General features: G+C 48.4%; 1 protein-coding gene across 6 annotated transcripts in view; it reads right to left on the bottom strand.

Moving 5' to 3' along the window:
* Positions 1-17,702, bottom strand: part of fmnl3 (formin-like 3) — a 29,501-nt gene that overhangs the window by 5,811 nt on the left and 5,988 nt on the right. For 5 of the 6 annotated variants that reach the window (XM_062458707.1, XM_062458705.1, XM_062458706.1 and 2 more), the window contains exons 2-21: positions 11,680-11,763; positions 11,455-11,535; positions 11,192-11,268; positions 8,911-8,994; positions 8,274-8,420; positions 6,794-6,908; positions 6,414-6,490; positions 5,634-5,727; positions 4,181-4,255; positions 3,977-4,087; positions 3,706-3,855; positions 3,057-3,158; positions 2,461-2,830; positions 2,030-2,122; positions 1,816-1,940; positions 1,188-1,390; positions 779-1,082; positions 603-683; positions 333-462; positions 3-163 (exon numbers count right to left, since the gene is read on the bottom strand). In XM_062458707.1, the coding sequence (XP_062314691.1) occupies positions 3-163; positions 333-462; positions 603-683; positions 779-1,082; positions 1,188-1,390; positions 1,816-1,940; positions 2,030-2,122; positions 2,461-2,830; positions 3,057-3,158; positions 3,706-3,855; positions 3,977-4,087; positions 4,181-4,255; positions 5,634-5,727; positions 6,414-6,490; positions 6,794-6,908; positions 8,274-8,420; positions 8,911-8,994; positions 11,192-11,268; positions 11,455-11,535; positions 11,680-11,763 (2,664 nt within the window). The remainder of the gene's footprint in view (positions 1-2; positions 164-332; positions 463-602; positions 684-778; positions 1,083-1,187; positions 1,391-1,815; positions 1,941-2,029; positions 2,123-2,460; positions 2,831-3,056; positions 3,159-3,705; positions 3,856-3,976; positions 4,088-4,180; positions 4,256-5,633; positions 5,728-6,413; positions 6,491-6,793; positions 6,909-8,273; positions 8,421-8,910; positions 8,995-11,191; positions 11,269-11,454; positions 11,536-11,679; positions 11,764-17,702) is intronic. The other variant, XM_062458710.1, reaches the window with a different exon arrangement.

Raw genomic sequence — 17,702 nt, 5'->3', positions numbered from 1 at the left:
ACCTCGGCCATCTTGGCGTCCTTCTGCACCTTGTCCAGCTGGGTGTCACTGGTCTGGAGGAAGCCCTTGAGGACCGAGTGGTCATGGAGACTGCACTCTCGCCTGATCAGGTCCATGCCCTTCCCGAGCTCCCGCACGTCCAGCAACACGTTCTCCAATGACACTACAGACACACACGTGCACAAAGCACCAAAACACACACATTCCTCAATATGAGTTCATATTCCTAATTCTGCTGCATAACTCTGGTGCATGCAGTTGTAATACAGAGTGATAGAGGGTTCCCCTCTCTCTATATCTCTGCTGCTGCCTGATGGGGTCTGTCGGCACACCTGCTGCAGCTTTGTCCACGAAATGCAGCTCGTTGAAAAAGTTGGTGAGCTCGGGGTATTTCTCCTTCACCGTGAGAGCGATGTAGTGGAGCAGAGTCATCTTCCTGTCCGTCGACTTGGTGTCCAGCAGCTGTTCCGATTAGAGACACGCAGGGGAAACGTCAGCTGAGCACTTTAAAAACCAAATCCTGTTTACCAAATAGGAAGTACTAACTGTGAGGACTCACAGAAGCACCTCTCGGAGATGTGAACCTTTTGACTCAAACTTACCAGGTCGAGACTCTGCAGTTTGAACCCATACACGGAGCCTCTCTTGCTGCTGTTCATGTAGTTTCCCAAAGCTAAGATGATCTGTGGAAATACAGACGGATTCATATTCACACCCTCAACATACAAACGACTTCTCAAGTTCCTGAAGACACAACCAGGCCGAAACAAACCCTCACCTCGAGCATTCTCTTCAGCTTTGGCGAGGACTTGACGGAGGCGGACGCGGCGATGATGGCGTTGAGCTGGGGGGTGAGCATGTTGACGCTGTCCGAGAAGTTTCCCACGAAGGTGATGATGTTCATGCGCTGGGTGAGCCTCTCGATCTTGCTGAAGTGCAGCATGAAGCGGTCCTCCTCGGCCAGCTGGTCCACGGGGCGGCGCTCCCGCTCGTACTGACGCATCATCTTGGTCTCCGTCTCCGTGGGCAGGAAACGCATCAGGCACTCCATGAAGTCCACCGGCAGGGCCTTCAAGTCGAACCTGCGGACCCCAGATGAATCGTCACTCTCCCTCGTCATTCACGATTCTCGCTGAAAAACAGTGAGGGGGTAACTACGTGATCCTGAGATCAGAGATGGAACGTACTTCTCGATGGCTTTGCAGATCTCCTCCGTGCTCTTGTGGGCTTTGCGGAGCGTGATGGCCAGGTTTTTGGAGCGGTTGGCGTCCAGCAGGTTGATCTTGTTGACAGCCTTCTGGGACACCTTGCTCTTAGTGCAGGTAAAGTCCACTATGGGACCCTGGGCTCTGGTCTTGAACAGCTCTTCAAACTTCTCCAGGTCCAGCTCCTTCACACACACAACACACACACACACACACACACACACACACAGGACACACGGTTAACCCAATGTTAGTTTTCAAATGATATCCTCATTTCCATGTTGTGGTCTTACGATTCATGTCTAAAATTTGTGTGACGTGTGTGTGATATAAGGAGTTCGCACAGTAACTACAACAACAACAACCTTTATTTATAAAGCACATTTAACACAATACAAATTGATCCAAAGTGCTGTACATTGTGCATAGCAGAACTACGCTATGAAACAACTATTAAAAGTTTCTAAAAGCTAAAGAATAAAAATGTGTTTTTAGAGTAGATTTAAAAATATCCAATGAAGGAGCAGACCTCACATGATAAGGGAGAGCATTCCAAAGCTTTGGCCCAGCCACAGAAAACGCCTGATCAACTAAGCTCCATTGGACTCACCTCTAGTACGCGCTCATCATCAATCTCATGGAAGACAGTGCCGTTGATCTGGTTGGGTTTCAGAGCGGTCCAGTTGAACACAGGCAGACGGAACTTGGTCTTGATTGGCTTCTTGATCCTGATAACTGCGCACCAACACAGTACATGTTATGCAGGTAGAAACTAAATGTTGTCGTGGTGTGCTATGTTGAACATGACAACTCCTGACTCTTACCAGACAGGCCCAAGCTGAGGATGACAGAGGGTGAGGTTCCTGGTAAGGGTGGGGCCAGAGGAGGTGGTGGTGGGGGCATCGGTGCATTCTCTCCTGAGATTCATTAAACACATCATTACTTGGTATTCAGTAAAGCAAAATCAGTCTGACAAACATTGGACCACCATTCACAATGTTAGCCTGCGATGGCTGTCCACCCAGCTGTTTCCCTGTGTATGCATAGATTCTGTACCCAAACTCAGAGGAAACACCCTTTAAATTTCCTTTTCCTGTCTCGACTGGCGGGGCCCTGCTATGACCCATCACCTAGCTGAGCTCAGAGGATCACTGAAAATAGACGTGACCTCATCCGTAACCCTGTGTCCCTACCGTCTACCGACTTCCACTATCTGACACGATGTATACCCAGGCAGTAAGTCATGAACCGGTACCTGAAGCTGAGGGGAGAGGCGGAGGGGGAGGAGGTGGAGGTGGTGGGGGTGGAGGGGCCTCCGTGGCTGAGGGAAGGCCGGCCTCAGGCCCCCCTGGTCCGACCGGACCAGTCAGACCGGCCGCGGCCCCGAACGAAAAGTGCCCGACATCCCCCGGGGGAACCCCAGGGCCACTGCCCCCCCCTCCGCCCCCCACCAGGGGCTCGATGGCGATGTCCCCGTCGGGCTTCTTGCGGAGGCGGATGGTCCCCTGCTGCTCCAGCTCCAGCAGGCGCTTCTCGATGTTGAAGTGCCTCTGGTAGGCGGCGTCCTTCTCCTTGATCACCCTGCGCAGGGTGTTGACCTGGGTGTTGGTGGACTCGTACGTCTCCTGCACCAGCACCAGGGGGAGGCAGAGAGCACAACGCCCCAACAACAACCAAAACATCACAATCCAGACGGTTTTTATCCCGTTTCCTGCTGATCGATAGGACTACAAAGCCTTTTGGGATCACGTCTACATTATTGAGATGATGAGCAGAGACGCAGTCGTCGTTGATGAATGAGAGTCAACGCTGTGCGGATGTGAATGTGCACTGTGGTGACGGCCAGCTCACCCTGATGATCTGCAGGTCCTTGTCCTTCTGAAGCAGCAGCTTCTCCAGGTCGGCCACCTTCATCACCGTCTCGTTCTCCACGTCCAGGAGCTTCTCCGTCACCTGCAGTCAGGAGGACGAGAGATCCACAGCATGCCCGGATAGTCAACGGAAAGAGAGTAGCGGAGGAATAGAGACAGAGGGGCAGGAAGATTCACGTATCGATCCAGAATCCACCAGAACGGGCATCTCTCCCAGACCCACTCTGACTACTCAGATCTCTGCTGCATTAATAAGAAATTAGATTGAACCCCAGGAAAACAGCATGACACAGCATGAAACTGGCTGACACAACTTTCACTTTTGCATTAGGACTGATAACAGGTTTCAGAGGAATTCTTGGGACTTGTCTGTCCTCATCCTTCCCCTAGATGCCATGCCTCATGAAAGCACGGTTTGTTCGAATATTCCAAGAATGACAGTATGTCCGTGACCTTTTTATGCAACCTTTTCAGTTCTGCACTGCTGTGTGGGATAGTGTGGCATCTGCCGATAACTAATGAGTTTTTAAACTGAATTCACACTGTAGCGATACAGATACAACTGTTTGGAGAGTAATTCAAAATGACCAGGGTCCAAAAGTCCATAGTTTAGTTCATGAAGTTCTTACGTGGGATAGGTGCTCCTCCAGTTCATCCACCTTCTCCAGGGCCACATTCTTAGTCTCTGCATCCTCCAGGAGCCCGCCCACGTCAAACACATTGTCCAGATAGGCCTGGATCTGCACGGACAGCTTATCGCTCTCTGTGTGTTTGGATTTCTGCAAGGGAGGACAGGCTCAAATCAATCTTTCAAAGTTCTAGCTTTGCGGCAGAGCGTAATGTTCCTGGCATGTCTACATCTTGGTCAAGGTGTCGGTTTACAGAGTATGGCCTGCTTACCTCCAGGTAGTCATCCAGTCCCAGCTTGGTAAACTCATATTGCAGGTGAACCCTGAAGTTCATGTCTTCTACCGAGTGTACGACGATGTTGATGAACTGCATGCAAGCAACCTAGGGGACAGACAGAAGGATTGGGTTTCTGTGAACTTGCCTGCACAGCCAGATAGATGATCCCAGTCATGACAGGAGACTCAGTGCCTTTACCATGAAGTCAATGTTTCCATCCTCACACCGGAAGTAGTCCATCAGCTTCTCAAAGCGATGCTTCTCTTTGCACACCTGAAATGCAAAGTCCATGAAAGTACAGGAGCGATGCACTTGGAAAACATGTGTTTGTGATTTGCAGAGCCAGTCAAACATAAGTCATAAAGGTACTACCATTCCTCTACAATTGGTAACGATTCATTGCAGAAATGTTAACATCTGTACTACCTCAGCACCTGATTTCTCTTGCTTTATGCTACATTTACATTTAGTCATTTAGCAGACGCTCTTATCCAGAGCGACTTACAGTAAGTACAGGGACATTCCCCCGAGGCAAGTAGGGTGAAGTGCCTTGGCCAAGGACACAACTTCAGTTGGCACGGCCGGGAATCGAACTGGCAACCTTCGGATTACTAGCCCGATTCCCTCACCGCTCAGCCACCTGACTCCCCCATGCTAAATGTACAATACAGAGCTGCTATGATGAACAGCACAGCCTCGGGTTAAAATGAACATTGACAAGTACGTAAGCTGAGGTCAACACACTCGCTTAGCAGTGAGAATGTTTCCTAATGATAGGAGTTCATGGGAAGGAGAGTGAGTCAAAATAAGGCAAAGGGATAGAGATCTCTCCAGACTCCCACACAAACAAGCTGGAGAGAAAGAGAGAAGGAAAACAAACAAAATGTTCTCAACCTAAAAAAAAAGTATTTAATAAATGGAAAATACCACATCCTCCTACTAGATCCCCATATGATGGCCGCAAGATGCTATTTCGCAATTAACACAACTCAAATGTGGTGAAAAAAAAAGACAAACTGGAATTGATGGCTGTCTTGAAAAGTCTCATAGAGAACAGTCATTGTGAATTACAGTAGCGTTCTAGAAATACCACTGTGCAGTGGTGGCACCCACATTGTTTTGACTAGCCAATTGATTAGCCATCATAGCTTTTCGGGGCTAGGATTGCTGAGTAATTGGCTTGTTCCGGTATTTAGATGAATATGTGGGCAGAAATGAGGAGGCTAAGAAAACCTTTGTGGTCCACTGGCCCCTGCCAGGGGAATAGATTCTTATCACTGGCCATGGTCACCTCACTCACATCTGGTGCCTTAATGAGCCTAATAGCCTTGGAGCGACCACTGTAGGGTTCTGCTTACACCCTCTGCATGCTAGAATCCCCACAGCTCCTCAATCTTCACTCCTCTCTACACTGGGCCCCTTCATGCGCTAATGCACCCCATTGGAGTCGGGGGGAAATGACTGTGCCATTTTATGAGTTGACAGGATATATTTGAGTTCTCACAGAGTTGACAACATTTTGGAAAGGCGCCATAGTAAACAATGCGGCGCTGCAGCGGTTCGGAGGCTGAAAAACGTGTGCTTTTGGGATGGACTTGTTGATGTCATCATTGGGATTTGGTGGCTGGATTAGCCTGAGGGTATACCGCACCTCTTTGAAGTTGTCAAACGCTGAAAGGATGATCTCGTGACCTCCTCTGACTAGACACACAGCAGCTAGAAGCTCCAGGACCAGGGCTTTTGTCCTGTTGGCACACAGCACACAAAGACACACACATGAACATCCAAACTGTTCAAAGTCACTAAGTCCAGGCTCCGTACATTCGACTACCTTAGTAACAACGCATTCTCAAACAAAATGGACACTATAAAGGATCTGCGTAACGTGCCATGTGAAGGTCTATGTAGATAATGATGTAAGAATCATAAAGTTGAAACTTTAATCCCTAATCCATACGTTCAGGGCCCCACTCACACAGGGAAAAGGCTTTTCACGTCTTTTCAAGTGCTTGGCCTCCCTAGTCTCATTAGCAGGTGATCAGATCCCAAGGTTTACCACTAATCTCCCCGCTGTAAACACTCCCGTAACAGGCTGACTGCACAGCTCTGATCCGCCACATCAGAGACAAGGCTGAGCCCCATGGAGAATGAATGGAGGGAGGATCACATGAACTTAAGGGTTTCCTCCATTCTTTGACCCAACCTTAAGCCTTCTGAAGCCATGCAGACATAGCATTTCTTATGGGAGAGGGTGGGCGAGTACTTTCTATGCATTATTAGACAGGATAATTACAGTGGAGGAGGGACCTCAACAATGTGGGATATCAGTTACACACATAGGAACTGGAGGCTGTTTCCAATCCCATTTCCAATCCTCTGCTCGTGTGATTGGCGAGAAGGAAGGTCACCTCTAAAACACCTTTTTGTTTACCGTGAGTTCTTGTTGTTCAAGCTGAGCGCAATCTCGTTGACCCCGTGTGCGTGTGACATGACCATGTTGAAGCCATACTGGGGAGAGAGGTTAAACACAGAGAACAGGAAGTGAAATGAAAGGGAGGTAGAACAGGATGTGGTGCTGCTGCAAAAAAAAGTGTTTGTCGGTCTCTGCACATGAACATCCATTCACCCCATCTCAGGTGACACTAGAAGCATGACATCATCGCACTTTTTCCCCCTCGGAGGAAACGTAATTTGACAAGATGCATCTTATTCCTTATGACCTGTACACACGAACCATATAGACTGGGACACATTCTAGAATGTTCTGTGCTCTTTCTAAAGAATGGGACAAACCATGTGAGTGTTTAATACCTGATAGTTCATGATTGCTCTTAAACACATGATGCACACATGCACGTCATCCTTCTGACTGACCAGCCGGGAGTTCTTGATGGTTTTGCTGTTTGTTGCTGTGTTGTTGCCGTAGCTGCAATGGGGGGCAAAGGTGAACAATACAGAAACATTTCCAACATTCACTTATAATGGCACACCGAGGCCAGTGTCTGAAGGTCATACACCATAAAAAGAATATTTTGTTGCAAGAGGTGGAGACTAGGAAGTAAGACTTGGATTCAGCGAGCTACACAGTGTGTGTGTCTGCCTCCCATGTGACTGTGGGGTTTGTGCACCGAGCTACAAAGTGTGTCAGGGATCTGGCAGAAAGAGTAGAACGTGAAAGGGATGTGTGGTCACACATGCACACACTGGAAGTTGAAGCCGATGGTTTCCTGACAGCCTATCACCAGATTGAGGTCGGCTCATCATGCACACACGTACGGTCTATACAAACACACCCATGCACACCCACACATGCACACACACACATACACTCACAGCTTCTGTGGCACAATAATAAACCCATTATTTGTTCTCTGTAAACTCTCCATCGTGGTGTCTCTTTCTGTCTCCATTTCACTCTCTTAACTGCGCATTCTCACCACATTTCCCCCCCTTTCGCTCGCTTATCACCAGCTTCATGTCGTCGAACATCTTTTACCTTCCGCTGTATCACACTGAAAGTACAGCATCCTAATCTCCAAGTCATCAGTCTGAGTCTAAGGACGTCATGTTTATGCTTTTCAACCTTGGATCTTTCAATCATACCCCTCTATCCAGCCTTCTGTTGCTCTCCTCACTGTGTGTAATGTGTGAAGAGGGTAGAGAGATGGAGAGAGAGAAAGAGAGAGAGAGGAAAAAAAGGGGGGAGGGGAGAGAGAGAGAGAAAGAGAGGGAAAGAGAGAAGAGAAACATGCATTCCAGATGTGTAGCCCAGCACAGCTGGCTGTAATCTGGGCCAGGACAGGAGAAACACATACAGTATGTATGAAGGGACCGAAGGATGAAGGGGGGGGGGTGAGGGTAAGGGCGGGTGGTGGTGTTTGTGGGGGTGGTGGGTGGGGGGCCCCGGGTGCAGAGAATGGAAGATGGTAGGGAACTTCTCTGTCTCTCTCTAGGGTGCAGCAGGTCAAGTCTGAGTTTAACAGAGAGAGAACTACGGCAAGAGAGAGAGAAAGAGAGAGAGAGAGATAAAGAGAGGTGTAGAGGAGGATGAGACCAGAGGAGGGCCATCCTCTGTTAATCAGGAGCTACCATCTCCACCACTCCTTATCAATCAAGCCCTTGTCTGTCAGCTGAAAGTCATCACACCCCCCAAAAGACATTCTAATGCTACAGCAATAACCAAACCTAAGGGCACAGACAGGGTTAGCGTAGCGCGGCAGCGTAGCTGGCTAGCGGTTATAACCAGGGCTCAGCGTAGGGGGGGGGGGGGGGGGGGGGGGGCGATACGTACCGAAGGACAGACTGGCGCGCAGAGCGCACCAGCGTGTTGCAGAAGGGCTGGGTCACGCTCTGGTGCAGATCCTCGATGGACCTGCTCCAGGACTTCGTCTTGTCCAGAGAGCCCTCCTCTCCGGTCTCCAGCCCCTCAAAATCCAACCTGAGGCCGCGGACGGACACACGGACACGTCGACGAGCACAGTCGGGATGGCGGGAGGGCAGACGGGGGAGGGGAGAGGGGTCGAAGTTGAGGGCAAGTTAGGTTTGGAACGCAGCTTGTTAAAAGAGCCAAGGTTATGTTTAGAACCACACAGCAAGACTGCTGCGCAGTGAAGCTTAGTGCAACGGAAAAAAAACCCACCACACCTCAGCTCCCTTCACAGGCCAAGTTCAAATCAGCCTGGCCATAAAACAGTGCTTAACCACACAGCATCATGTCTAGCAACACATTCATTATGGCCAAGTATGCAGCAAATAGTACAAGCACATTCAAGCACATTCAAAAGGTAGGTTGATCCACCGATTCAAAAGCCCATTTCCACGGCTAGAAAGCAGTTCACCTTCGCCAACTTACTATCTTTCCCTATGGAGGTGCATTACGTAGCCTAGAGTGTGCGTGTGTGTGTCGGAGTGTGTGTGTGTGTACTCACATGACTGCACACTGGGCAAAGGAGAGGTACTCGACCAGAATGTCCAGCCCTCGGTTCTCATCGTTGAGGAACTCCCTGACCCACCTGTGTGGAGCGGGACAGAGACCAGGGGTCAGAGGTCGCAGAGCTTCACCAGCACACGCCCTGTCCCTCAGCTCAGGAAGGGGAGGGGGGATAGGGAGGGACAGGAAATGAGGAGGAGGAAGAGGAAAAAGGTGAAGGAGAAGCAGGAGGAGAAGAAAGAGGAGAGGGACGCAGGGACTCAGAGCTAAGTACAGTATCCTCGTCCCCGAGACCTTGAAAGGGGCCAACGATTCGGGTGTCTATATCTTTTGGACGCTAGGCTGCACAGAATGGGGTCCCCCCCCTTTCACCCTCCCCCAGACAGGGAGACAGGGAGAAAGAACTTGGCAGGGCTGCAATGGAAACTAAACGAGAGAGAGCACGGCTTCAGATTTCCTCTCTGTAACTCACAGTTTTCAGGGGGAGAGAGAGACAGGGGGCAGAAAAAAACTCCAAACAAAGGAATTCCCATTGCGATCAGAGAAAGAATGTGGAAGGCATATGGCTGAGAGACTGGGGCTCAGGTCGAACCCCTGACAGTCACGGTATTTAGTCTGCCCCCCCCCCCCCCCCCCAAGACCCCTGCTCTCTCCAGCCCCCCTTAGAAAACACAGCACAGGATTGGGGTAAAAGGTTCTTAGAATAGTCTCAGGAAGTGCTGGATTGAGAGACTGGACTATTTGGAAACATAGACTGGCTCGACCAATGATGGGCCAGGAAGGAAGCCCAGTTAGTGGGAGGGAAGGACGAAGGGAGGGAGAGGGAGAAGGGAGGTGAGCAAGAGAGTGAGAAAAGGTAGAGAGAGAGAGATAGTGAGTGAGAGAGATAGAGAGAAAGAGAGAGAGAGAGATTGGGAAAAGAGGTGGAAGGGTAGAGGGGCAGAGGGGATGGGGGAGGAGCATTTGAACATCAGTTTCCTGTCTACCATCCCCCATTTGCTCCCTCAATCTTACCCCCTCTCTCTCTTTCTGACTCTCTCTCTCTTTCTCTCTTTCTCTCTCTCTCTCTCTCTCTCTCTCTCTCTCTCTCTCTCTCTCTCTCTCTCTCTCTCTGTCTCCCCCTTTCTTTTCCTGTCCGACCAGATGCTATTTCAGATTGTCTTGGCAATGCGAGGAATAACACATCGAATGGGGCAGAATTCAGACACACACGCAATAAACAGGCCCCTGCTACACTTAATCCAACACAGCAAAGCCTTCTGAAAATAGCCTGCATGTCCACTACCGTGGGTCTTTCTGGGAAAAGCATAGGAACTGGAATTTTATTGATGAGGTTACAAATATTACGAGTTATTCTTGGCACATCCTGGCTATTATGAAAAATGAAAAGACCTTCTGTGTTTGGATTCATCTGTGTTTGGTTTCATCTTAATGTCAGCTTTTATGCATATTTACGATGAGTACCTGTGGCCCTCTGGTTAGGGGTAAAGAGAGAACTGCAGAACGAGGGGACTCAGTTATATTAGTAAATGAGTGGGACTGCATCATGTCTATCTTGCAGCATTGTGCAAATTCCAAATTTGCGGTGTGTATCTGTGGTTTTGTGCTGATTGAAATCCCCACGTGTGCGCCTGGCTACGCTTATGTGCGTCTGTGTGCTTTTGTTTTCCGTCAGGGTTGGCCCTGGTCGGCCTGGTCGGCCTGGCTTCCTGTCCCCCTGGCGTACACAACAAAGCTTCCTGCTCCCCACAACGGAGGGGAGTGGGGCGAGCTGCAACAATGACTACCATCTGGGCATTGTGAAGACTCCTCCATGAACTTAGCGCCGCGGAGGCTGGCAAGTCTAAAAACAATAGAGCAGAGATCTGGGCACCGGGAAGGGCTCCGGGGCCCTCGGAGCAGGAAGAACAGAGAAAGGCCCTTTCTCGAAAGGAAAAATGAAGAAAGAAGCTGGTTTCCTTTGGCTCCTATGCGATTGTCATTATGTCCATGTCTCCTAGTTAAGTCTGCCGGCTATTATGTTACGCAAGAAGGTGTCAACGCATCCCCTGTACCTATAGAAAGTTTCCTTAACTGGTCCAGAACTAACAGGGTAACAATGAGGGATCTCCATTGACGGTAGCCAAGACAACGTTGCATTTCAAAGAACATAGAGACAGAGGGACAGTGATGAAAGGGATCTGATCAGTGCCACAGAGTTTGAAATGGGGAAGGCAAAGACTAGAGGACAGGTCAGAGCAGAATGTGATAGGCTGAAAGGTGGGAAGAGAGTCGGTCACCCAATGTGGTTCGTCCTCAGAGAGATCTCCAGCTCTCTCAGGACTTTCGTGGATTCCTGGACCCGCCTGCGGAACTTCTGCAACAGAGATTAAAAAAAAGAGAGACAAACAAAGAGATAAAGTGAGAGAGGCATCCAGGTTTGTCTGCAGATAAGGCCTGCTTTAAGGACAGACTGCGGGGCCGTCAGACAGCACTATTGTCTGAAAGAATGCTGCTATGAGATACAGGAGAAAGCAGAGTGTGTCATGGCCGGAGGACATACCTTGCGTGTGACACCAGGGTCTAGATACCCTCGCAGCTTCTGGATGTAGGTGTGAGGCGGGTTCTTCACCTGGAACCTCTCCTAACACACAACAATAGAGGACAGAGTTACACGCAGCTGATGTATCAACCCAAGGCATTTGGTTTTTACAAAACATGGCGGTGCGGATGGTTAGATGTACACAGTGGTATGACAGGAGCGTGATGATGACACGGTGGTATTAACCTGGTCACAGATGAGGTCCCACTTCTTCTCGTTGTCGTACTGTCGAAGGAGCCTGGCTTTGTCAGGGGGCAAGTTCATGGAATTCTGAAAGCCAAAGAGAGAAGAATGTATTTTATTAGCTTACACAGGTCATCTAGTTTTCTTAATCGTGGCCATGGGATGATGGGTTAGAGTCAGTGTAGTGTCTTTTAGGCCCTTGACTCCAATAGGTCAGCAACGGTTTATAACCAAATCTGGATTGCGGCAAAATGACCTCACTTCCTGTGTTGACTTTAAACATCCTGTTGCATGAGATCATCCAAATCCGCCTTACACTCGCTGAAATCAAATCTGTAGCTCCAAGCCAACGTTGCACATTTGACTACAGAAGCCTGTGACCTATCTGAGGAAAGAGATGTAGCTAACTCTGGCCATAAAACAGCTAGCACCACGCACAAGTCAAAGGCCCCTGGCTGCAATGTTTACTGAGGCTCAAATTAAGCAGTTTAACATAATTGCTCTAATTTGTTTGAGACCGTCCCAGTTAAGCATTTTATGTCTGCCACTGAAAACATAAACAAGGGTCATATGACCCTGAACTTGGAGTAATGGCTTCCTGGTATGAGTCACCGCCTCATAAAAAGAGGTCAACTTGGAAATCTTTTAAAACGATGAGGAAGTGTAACAATATTATGAGCTGGTGAGCCCACCTCCTGAAAACGGATGGCCTCAGCGTTTCTCTTTGAAGAGCCATGAAGGGCTGTTTTTTCACCACCCCCGGTTTGCGCCTACATCCACCGCGTCCCCTCCCCGAGGTCTCACCACATACTGCGTGTCAGATTGACCTTTAACCCCCAGCTATAACTCACCCTCTCCCCTGACCCAACCCCAACTTCAACACATCACGGCCCAGGCCCGCTAACACGTATAGCCCCTTGTGTTTCAGACACATGTAGCGCTAGCATATGGCGGCGTATGCCTCAACTCACACGATTCCTCCCAAGGCAGGCTCAATTGCTGATGTGTGATTCATAGATGTGGAATATCACATGCAAGTATTTTGATTTGTTTTCCACTGAGGGGCGTATTTAGCCCTGTCCGTTGGTACATGAATCATACTGACTGGAGGCATGAGAGCTGTGGCACAAATCGCTCCTGTTTCTACTGTGGGTGCCTTACATGACTCATATGAGTCTGTCTGCAGAGCTTTACATAATATGGTGCTGAGCTTCCTCAGACGAGACAAAGGCTAGACTTAATGCTTCGACATCGTAGCCTAAACAAACACTTGGGATTTGGACCTTTTCGAAACCGCATCTGCGGTGACCGTGTAATCACCAGTGCTTTGAAAGCCTCCGACAAAACCAGCCAAACTGATGGGCAAAAATAAAACAACACAAGGTGCCCTGAGAAGCTGTGTGTTCTGCTCGTTCGGGAGGGCAGAGAGAAACGGCTGCATTAGGGTTTGCTGACAAGCCTCGCCTTCCAAAACCCACACAGTGGGGAAAGAAGAGAAAGGCCATGCATTCCAGATGTCCAGCATTATAGGAGGAATGCGTCCTGTTTATAATGGTTACAAATTTGCTATAAATTCTCTCTCTCTCTTCCTTTCCTTATCCTCCCCCTTTTCCTCATCTTTCTCTCGAGGGGTGAGGCTGTTACCTACAACACAGTCCCAATCTTTCAACCTCTTTCCATCATTTTGGAAGGGATGGGAGTTGGTCTATCTAATTGTCAAGACAGGCTGAGAAACGATTACCGCGAAATGTAAGAATGCTGCTTAAATGGCCTGTCAGACGATAACAAATAAGTCGGATGACACTTGCGGGTAACCAGCCTGGCATGTTTGTGTTTACTTGTGTCAGCTTAAACAAGGATGGATAAGACTACGCAGTCCAGTAGAGAGGCTGGTGGAGCCTCCAGGCAGTCACTCTGATTGACATAAAGTATCTTCAACATCTTTAAGACCCTATTACCTGTGAGGACTACAAATCCCAGTAAGTAGGAGTCAGGTTTATTTGAGGTTCGGTTGGCCTCTGTACAGACAAGCTGCTGAATGTCAGCCTAAGATCATACGTGCTCCTCTTTGACCCTGCCTCTGATCCAGCCTCTGATCCAGCCTCTGACCCAGCCTCTGACCCAGCCTCTGACCCAGCCTCTGACCCAGCCTCTGATCCAGCCTCTGACCCAGCCTCTGACCCAGCCTCTGACCCAGCCTCTGCCCAGGGCCATAGAACGACCCCCCACCCATCACTTGACCCCCTACTGCATATCAGGGAAGAACCCCAGGCCATCGCAAAGAGCAGAGCTCACTTTTCTAATTCAATTGTGCAGGCCACAGACTGTGACAGGCCCGACAGACAGAGCTGTCTCTTATTACTTTAGACCCTGAAGAGGAAAGGTTTGCTGCAGTACATGTCACTCAGTCACTGAGAGATACTGAGAGATATTTCAAATAAGATGCAACTCTGAAAGTAATATTAACTGGACCTGTAATGTGCAAAGTTGGACTGAGCTCCAAAGAGGGTCTTAAAAAAGAACACATTAAAGCACATCAAACAACCAACTGTATTGATATACCAACAGTAACTGCCTGAGGTGGTGTAAATGTGTGTGTGTGTGTGTGTGTGTGTGTGTGTGTGTTGTAAGGTTGGAAAGGGTGAAGCAGGGCTGTCTCTTTAGCCTTTCAGAGACAAGGAAAGGATGTTTCTTCGAGGGATTGGATAATTGTAGCTATGTAACCCAATTAAGCTAATTTCATTTCACCCGCTACTCCAATGATACAATCTTCTACTTCCTGTATTTAAGAAAGAAGCCAGAAAATACATACTTCCAAAAAAGCTTTGGGCAGCACTGAGGACAATCAATTTTGGACGGAGAAATAGATTTGGATTAGAAAACTCAACAAAAATGTTTGGTGCTTGTGACTGTGACTGTGACTGTGCCATTCTGCCCACAACCTTTGCTTTGCGAGGGAGGTTCTTGTTTGACCTGCAGTTGGTCTGAGACTGGTGAATGCGTTGCTTTGTTTGCTATGTTTTGATAAGACTTGCAATTCCTGTTGTTTGACATTTGAGCAGTTCATTTATTGTACCACCCAATACCACATTATTAAGCACAACAGCCGGTGGACAGGGACAATATTTTTACTTCCCGGAATCACCAAGGCCGGGAAGTAAGAGGAGACCAATTCACTACTGTCCAACAAGACCAACTGGTTTCACCATCACCATTATCTATCAAAATAATGAATGCTTCATTGTTGGCACACAGGCATAGAGCCAGTCATGAAATGAGACTGGACAGAACGTGAGATGAAGAGATACGCATGTTTGTTTATTAGATTGCTGTTTGAGTCCATCATTGCTCTGTGGCTAACCCTTTTTTACCAGCAGTTTGGGATTCTCAAGGCAGAAGACACATTTACACATTCTCCCTTCACACCCCCGTCTCTCTCCAGTTCTCTCACACACAAATCAAACACTTACACAAAAGGGGTTGGAAAGAGCAAATGAAAGGGGAAGTGTAAGACTGACTGCTATGGAAGAAATAACAAGAGAGAGAGGGGGGGGGGAGAGAGAGGGGGAGAGAGAGAGAGGAAATGAAGAACAGAAACACACAAAGAGGGCAGCTCAGCCCCAAAACCATAGGACTTTTTTTTTTTTAAAGGAGAAGAGTCTTTGCACAAGTCTCACACTTGCCACGGAGCAAAGAGAGCGAGAGAGAAACAGAAAGACAGAGAGAGAGAACAACAGAGGGAGGTAGGAAGACAAGGCTTGAGAGCAGGTTTCAGGTCGCATGAGGTGGATGACAGAAAGAGGAGGGAGCCATCAGATGGGCCAGTCACACAGACAGGTCTAGTCACACAGACAGGTCTAGTCACACAGACAGGAGCAGTCACACAGACAGGTCTAGTCACACAGACAGGCTTAGTCACACAGACAGGCCCAGTCACACAGACAGGCCCATCACACAGACAGGTGTAGTCACACAGACAGGCCCAGTCCAGCTCCACAGCAGAGGATGAGGATGATGAGGAAGATGAGGATGATCATGAGGGGCCAAGTGTTGCAGAGACATGGCGAGCAGAAAGCAATCCGCAGTCATGGAATGTATAGCTTGCGACTCCACACCGCTCTCAAGGTTGACCTGTCTTGAAGCCAGAGCTGCTTCAGAAGACTCTCTCTCTCTCTTGCGCTCTCTCGCTCTCTTTATCCTCCTCTCTCTTGCTCTTCCTCTCTCTTGCTCTCAGTCCCTCACAGAGAAGCCAATGCGAAGAGACAGGATGTGTTCCACTCCCCGACTCGTTCCCATACTTCAACACCTACACAGGGATAAGACGACACAGATACGGACACAGCACTGGCGGACCTCGCACACAAACACATCCTCCTATCGAGCAGGTTTCCTATGTCTGAATTTGACTTTGGACTACAATAACAACACGGAAATGAGCGAGCATGTATTTCTGGAGCTGGACTTCTGGAGCTGGTCTTGATTCGTTGTTATTTGGCTTCTTTGGTTGGTTTCCAGGCTTCGGTTTGTTGCTTCAAGACCTCTGCTGTGTATTCCAAGACATCAACAAATCCAATAAAGTGCTGTGTTTGGGCTAAATCTGTATAAATTGGTGAGTCACAGTGAGATATGTCATTAGGTGGCCCAGTAAAGAAGCATAGTGGGTGGGATTCTTGATGTGTGTTCTTCTATCCAGAGGGTGTGAATTGCACAAACACACACATACAGTAACATGTAACATAAGCATGTATGATAATACATGCATGCACACACGCACACCAACACACAAAAAACTTGTAAAAAAGCTTCAACCAGCCCCAAATGACTGTTCCAGCTACTTCAGCCTGTCACACTGCTTGACACAGACACTAGACATGGCTGTCATCACTCCATCCCTGAAGAGAGCAGAGAGAGAACTAATATAGGGGATAAGGAGTTCCTATCCAGTGGATGGATGAAAGGAGCATGTGTCACACACACACACACACACACAGCTGAGACACGGTCAGATGGACACACTGCCACTGTCCTGGACTACACAGTCATGGGACACAAGTATAGTCTTTCCCCAACACACAGAACTATAGCAAACAGTGTAGATGTACAGCATCCAACTGAAGAGTCCTGACACAAAACTGTATTTCACTCCTCCTCTAACTTTTCACTTCTATTCCAAAGCAGTCACACTTAAAGATGCTGTAAAGCAAATTCCATGATTTGCTGAAAGCATGTGCAAAGCTCTAAAACGTCTCAGTTAGACCGTTGAATAGTTTCTCACCCGTTTTCAGCTCAGGTTTTGTTTAGGCGGGGCAAAACCCAACCTATCTACGTCACAGCCACCTATCTACGTCAGATCACAGACTGTTTATATAACCTGCATTCTGTTACTCAGCTGGTACAATGCAAATACAAAGTAATTAACACATAAAACACTCAGAGACTGCAGGTAGGTCTGTTCTGATATCTGCAATTGATTTAGCTAGTTGTTGCTGTTGTTGCTAAATTCAATAAATTCGAGGGGGCAGAGCTTCAGCTCCTTCAGGCGACACGTCCCCCCCCCCCCCCCCTCCCAGTATCAAGCAGAGAAGACTGATTTTCTCACGATTTCAAAGCCTAATTAACATACTTGTCTGTGTTTTCTTTCATTAAAATTTGGATGGGTAGTTAACAACACATTCTTCTATGGTGTGATGAAAGTAAAACTCATTTTCAGTTCTGCTTCACAGCATCTTTAAAAGAAGATCCTGGTTTTGCAGCCACGTTGAAGCTGGCCCATTGAGAGGACAGCCCGAGGCACAGCAACAGTGGAGAAGTCCCGCTGCCCTTTAATGATGGGGATTGTCTGGTGAGGATGGAAAAACTCTCCCTGTTGATCCCAGTCAAAAACGTGGATCCAAGATGGAGGCAAAGAAAACAACATGAATATAGCCTTAGTCTGCCAGGGTTTCCTTTTGCCACTTTTTTTAAGTGAGCACATCTAAAGCCAGCTCGATGAGAAAGCAAAGCCTATCTATGAGTTTGGGGCGTCA

This window comes from Osmerus eperlanus, chromosome 4 (genome assembly GCF_963692335.1).
Source record: "Osmerus eperlanus chromosome 4, fOsmEpe2.1, whole genome shotgun sequence".
In the NCBI taxonomy this organism is placed as follows: Eukaryota; Metazoa; Chordata; class Actinopteri; order Osmeriformes; family Osmeridae; genus Osmerus; species Osmerus eperlanus.
This window is presented reverse-complemented; position numbering and strand designations above follow the sequence as displayed.